The sequence below is a fragment of the Somniosus microcephalus genome, chromosome 5 (assembly GCF_052327205.1).
Source record: "Somniosus microcephalus isolate GS21.2 chromosome 5, FLI_Smic_1.0, whole genome shotgun sequence".
Lineage (NCBI taxonomy): Eukaryota > Metazoa > Chordata > Chondrichthyes > Squaliformes > Somniosidae > Somniosus > Somniosus microcephalus.
The window spans coordinates 43,196,206-43,202,205 of NC_140991.1; the positions used below are offsets into that span (position 1 = coordinate 43,196,206).

Sequence of the window (6,000 nt, forward strand, 5' to 3'; positions counted from 1 at the left end):
GTTCAGAATTGCAGCTTGTACATTCACAATCCACCGTGTAATGTGCTAGAAGGGCGTGTTTAGCCACTTCCTGTAACTGTGTCCTTTCTAACTGAAAATGGTGCTGGAAATTCAGCAGGCAGTGTAAGTAATCTTCTTGTCTTCTCTCCCTCTCTAGTGCTACAACTGTGAGGAAGAAGCAATGTACCACTGCTGCTGGAACACCTCGTACTGCTCTATCAAATGTCAGCAGGAGCACTGGCATGCCGAGCACAAACGGACGTGTCGTCGGAAAAGATGAAAGTGTTCTCCTCTGCAACAGCCATACTAAGAAACAGATAGCTTCCTTTTCACAGACCGTGCTGGTTTTATTTCGGAGCCACGTTTCTGTGAATCTTGCTTCCCATTTGCACCAGCATTTTAATCTACAAAGCTTAGTTTCCCCCCGCCCCCACCCACTATAATCAGTTAGCCGAACCAAGTCGGCCTGTATTAATTTTAACCAGATACCTTTTTTGTGTGTTTTTTAAATTCTTTTACATCAGTGGTCATGTGATCAGTACTTCGGGACAGGGTTGACACAGCAGGTAATAAACCTGCTTTAAAAAAAATAACTGTTAATATTTCCCAACTCTGCTTTTTTATATTTTTCTTACGTATGCTACTTTTATTAATAAAAAAAAAATGAATGTTGATCATGTATTAAAGCAGGGAAATGGGATTTCTAATGAGCTGGACCTTAGAGATGGAATGAACATTTAGTTCTGGTTTTGTAATTTGCACATTTCTTTTTTTTTTTTCCTAACCCAAATGAGTCCACACGCATGTAAAATTGCCAAATACTACCTTTATGTACCAGTAGGTATGAACAGAAAAATTACAGTGAATTTTGCTTTCTGCACCAGTGTTCACTGAATACCTGTGCAGTTGTCCGTCTTGCAGTTGAATTGTATAAAATAAAATGAAGCACTTAGTTTTCTCAGCAGCTCTTAGGTTTTGGATTGTAATTAGCTATTGCTGCCTGTTTGCTTACAGTCCTTGTCACCTTAGACAGAATTACGTAACTGCATGTCAATCCATTTATAAAAGGCATTGTGATTGTGATGGGTCTGTACCTTGCTGAGTGTCTGGTACAAAGCACATACCAGTAAATGTTTTTTTGTGGTATTGCAGAAAATGGAAAATAATTTAAATATAGAATCATTCCAAAGGCTGTTTAAACCTTTTACTCGTAGCTGCATGAAAGTAAGACACGTGTAACTTTGACTGTTCTGTTTTCATGTCTCGGTGACACCATTGCACCTTCTTCAAATTATGCAGTATAAACACTCTGTTAAACATGACTGTGGCCTGATTTTGTTTTAAATTATCACTAAATTAACCTGCTCTGGATTGTTTTAGATGAAGCATTAAAATCAATTCATAGCTGAATGCAGTTGCCATTTGTAACTCCATCATGTAAGGTTTAGCCACTCTGCACATTTATTCATTTTAGCGTGGCATCACATGGCAGTTCAATTAGGACATGGAAAATTCTGGGCTTTTTTGTAAGTTTTTCTTACTGGCAATATATTAAATCATCTGTGTTTACATTGGGCAATAAATGTATTTCAGAGATGTACTTTGAATGTTTAACTTTTGGTGTTTATTTATATATAAATATATAAAATAAAAATAATTGGCAAGGACTGCTGCGATGTCGTCTTCCCATCTGGAGAGGTGGGCCTACTTCAGTTGATAATTGAGGGACTTATTTAGATGTTGATCCATATATTATTCAAACAGCTGCAATTGCAAATAGCAATATTTTACTGTAAACCTTACTATCCAGAGTGTGTAGGACCCACCATCTGTATTTTTTTTTACATTTAATTCACTTCAAGATTTTTTTGTCAATCAGCTTCTGGTTTCTCTGGCTGATTCCAAGCAGTTTACTAACTAGGTAAATCTCAATTTTACTTGTGCTAACCCAACCCAAAATGGCTCCCTTGCATTTTTTTTTTATTCAGCGATGCCCCCATTTGTATTATACTGTACCATAAAATTATAATTTCTTCTGGATCAAACCGTGTACAGAATTACAAAAGCAAGATACCGCGGATGCTGGAAATCTGAAATGAAAACAGAAAATGCTGGAAATACTCAGCAGGTCAGGCAGCATCTGTGGAGAGAGAAATGGAGTTAACGTTTCAAGTCGATAACATTTCGTACAGAATTGCAGCATTTGTTTTTAAACCTACTTTTTGGTTACTTTTGTACCATTTATGCTTTCCCCCCCCCCCCCCCCCCCCCCAACCCTCACTCGTGGCTACACACCATCTCTTTCTCTCCCCTTTTCCATTCTACCTTGTCAGTAGCACGGAGTACTGCTTCTACAGAGCACTAAACTTGGGAATTTGGTGAGAGGGAATTCGCTGAGGTGGGGGTAAGAGGTGCTGCTTGATACATTAAAAAAATAAACAACTAGGGTTAAATTAGGACTGTGGGCTAAGTTACAGTAAAGACCTAAAGCATACAACTAAATGTAATAAATTAAACAAGGTTATTACCTAGATTAAAAACTATTAATAGACAATTGAGTATTTCAAAAGAGAATTTGAGTATTTCAGGTGATGTGTTGCAGCTGTAGCATGTGGGAGCTGGTGGACCCCAGTGTGATCCACAGCAACCACATCTGCAGTAAGTGTCTGCAGCTCGAGGAACTTTGGCTCAGAGTTGATGAGCTGGAGTCTGAGCTTCGGACACTGCGATACATCAGGAAGGGAGAAAGTTACCTGGGCATTTTGTTCCAGGAGGCAGTCACACCCCTTAGGTTAACTACTTCAGATTTGGTCCGTGGTCAGGGGCAGGAGGGTGTGACTGACTGAGGCAGGTATGAGGATCCAGAAGGTAGCATTGGAGGAGCCTCAGCCCTTGCACTTGTCCAATAGGTACGAGGTTCTTGCTGCCTGTGTGGGGGAGAGCAGAGACTGCAGGGAGGATGAGCAAACTGACCACAACACTGTGGTGCAGGGGGCCTTTCAAGTTGGGGAAGTAAAAAGGAATGTAGTAGTGGTAGGGGACAATATAGTTGGGGGGAATAGATACTGTTCTCTGCAGCCGAGAGCGAGAATCCCGAAGGCGGTATTGCCTGCCCGGTGCCAGGGTTAAGGACATCTCTTCCGGGCTGGAGAGGAACTTAGAGTGGGAGGGGAAAGATCCAATTGTCGTGGTCCGTGTCGGTACCAATGACAAATGGGTTCTGCTGAGGGAGTATGAGCAGCTAGGGGCTAAATTAAATAGCAGAACCACAAAGGTAATAATCTCTGGATTACTACCTGAGCCACGAGCACATTGGCATCGGGTCAATAAGATCAGTGTGTTGAATGTGTGGCAGAAGGGTTGGTGTGGGAGAAATGGGTTTCGATTCATGAGGCACTGGCACCAGTACTGGGGAAAGAGGGAGCTGTTCTGTTGGGATGTGCTTCACTTGAACCATGCTGGGACCAGTGTCCTTGCGAATCGAATAACTAGGGCTTTAAACTAAATAGTTTGGCGGGGGGGGGGGGGGAGGTTGCAGCTGAGGGGAAAACTTAGAAAGTTAACGAGAAAGGACCAGGCAATAGTGCAGAGTAGCGATGAGGGTAATGATAACCAGAGTGACAGGAAGGGACAGCGTACAAGCATAAGAGTGCACCAGTAAATAGGGTCAGAGTAGAGGAAAATGGTAAAAGGACAAAATTAAAGGCTATCTGAATGCACGCAGCATTCATAACGAGATAGATGAATTGACAGCACACACAGAAATAAATGGGTATGATCTGATAGCCATTACAGAGACGTAGTTGCAAGATGACCAAGGCTGGGAACTGAATATTCAGGGGTATTTGAAGGATAGGCAGAAAGAAAAAGGAGGTGGGGTAGCTCTGTTAATAAAGGATGAGATCAGTACAAGTAGTGAGAAATGATCTTGGCTCAGAAGATCAATATGTAAAATCATGTTTGGGTGGAGATCAGAAATAATGAGGGAAAGAAGTCACTGGTGGGAGTAGTCTATACTGTCGGACAGAGTATAAATCAAAGAATAATGGGGGCCTGTAAGAAAGGTACTACAATAATCGTGGGTGATTTTAATCATCTTTTATAGATTGGACAAATCAAATTGGCAAAGGTAGCATTGAGGATGAGTTCATAGTGTATTCAGGACAGTTTCTTAAAACAATAAGTGGTGGTACCAACCAGGGAAAAGGCTATTTTAGATCTGGTAATGTGTAATGAGACAGGATTAATTAATGATCTCATAGTAAAGGATCCTCTAGGGAAGAGTGATCATAACATGATAGAATTTCACATTCAATTTGAGGGTGAGAAACTTGGGACTGAAACTAGTGTCTTACCCTTGCAATTGCCTTTATTTAAGTTTATGAAGATAGAATTGGCTAAAGTGGACTGGGAAAATAGATTAAAAGGCAAGACGGTAGATAAGCAGTGGCAGACTTTTAAGGAGATATTTCATAGCCCTCAACAAAGATATATTCCAGTGAGAAAGAAAGACTGCGAGAAGGATGAACTATCCGTGGCTAACTAAGGAAGTTGAGGGTATCAAATTGAAAGAAAAGGTATACATTGTTGCGAAGATTAGTGGTAGGCCAGAAGATTGGGAAATCTTTAGGAACTTGCAAAGGACACAAAAAATAAGAGGGAGAAAATAGATTGAGAGTAAACTAGCAAGAAATATAAAAACAGACAGTAAGAGCTTCTACAAGTATATAAAAAGGAAGAGAGTAGCTAAAGTAAATGTTGGTCCCTCAGAGGATGAGACTGGGGAATTAATAATGGGAAACAAGGAAATGGCAGAGACTTTGAACAAATATTTTGTATCTGTCTTTATGGTAGAAGACACTAACAACATCCCAGTAATAGTGGAAAATCAAGGGGCAAAGGGAGGGAGGAACTTAAAACTATCACTGGAGAAAAAGTACTAGGCAAACTAATGCGACTAAAGGCTGACAAGTCCCCTGGACCTGATGGCCTGCATCCTAGGGTCTTAAAAGTGGCTGCAGAGATGGTGGATGCATTGGTTGTAATCTTCCAAAATCCCTAGCTTTTAGAAAAGTCCCAGCAGATTGGAAATCGCAAATGTAACGCTCCTATTCAAGAAAGGAGGGATATAGAACACAGGAAACTATAGGCCAGTTAGCCAAACATCTGTCATTGGGAAAATGCTGGAATCCATTAAGGAAGTAGTAGCAGGACATTTAGAAAATCATAATACAATCAAGCAGAGTCAACATGGTTTTATGAAAGGGAAATCATGTTTGATAAATTTATTAGAGTTCTTTGAGGATGTAATGAGCAGGGTGGATAAAGGAGAACCAGTAGATGTAGTGTATTTGGATTTCCAAAATACATTCGATAAGGTACCACATAAAAGGTTACTGCACAAGATAAAAGCTCATGGTGTTGGGGGTAATATATTAGCATGGATAGAGGATTAGCTAACTAACAGAAAACAGAGAGTTGGGCTAAATGGATCATTTTTAGGTTAGCAAACTAACTAGTGGGGTGCCACAGGGATCAGTGCTGGGTCCTCAACTATTTACAATCTGTATGAATGATTTGGATTAAGGGACCGAGTGTACTATATCCAACTTTGCTGATGATACAAAGATAGGTGGGAAAGCAAGTTGTGAGGAGGACACAAGGAGTCTGCAAAGGGATATAGATAGGCTAAGTGAGTGGGCACAAATTTGGCAGATGGAGTATAATGTGGGAAAATGTGAGGTTATCCACTTTAGTAGGAAAAATAGAAAAGCAAAATATTATTTAAATGGAGAGAGATTACAGAATGCTGCAGTACCAAGGGATCTGGGTGTCCTCGTACATGAAACACAAAAAATTAGCATGCAGGTACAGCAAGTAATTAGGAAGTCAAATGGAATGTTGGTCTTTATTGCAAGGGGAATGGAGTATAAAAGTAGGGAAGTCTTATTACAGCTGTACAGGGCGTTGGTGAGACCACACCTAGAGCACCGTGCACAG

General features: G+C 40.5%; 1 protein-coding gene across 4 annotated transcripts in view; it reads left to right on the forward strand.

The window, feature by feature from the left end:
- Positions 1 to 1,667, forward strand: part of zmynd11 (zinc finger, MYND-type containing 11) — a 182,546-nt gene extending 180,879 nt beyond the window's left edge. For all 4 annotated transcript variants that reach the window (XM_085987572.1, XM_085987571.1, XM_085987573.1 and 1 more), the window contains one exon: positions 158 to 1,667. In XM_085987572.1, the coding sequence (XP_085843698.1) occupies positions 158 to 280 (123 nt within the window). In that variant the 3' untranslated portion in view covers positions 281 to 1,667. The remainder of the gene's footprint in view (positions 1 to 157) is intronic.
- Positions 1,668 to 6,000: the final 4,333 nt, after the last annotated feature.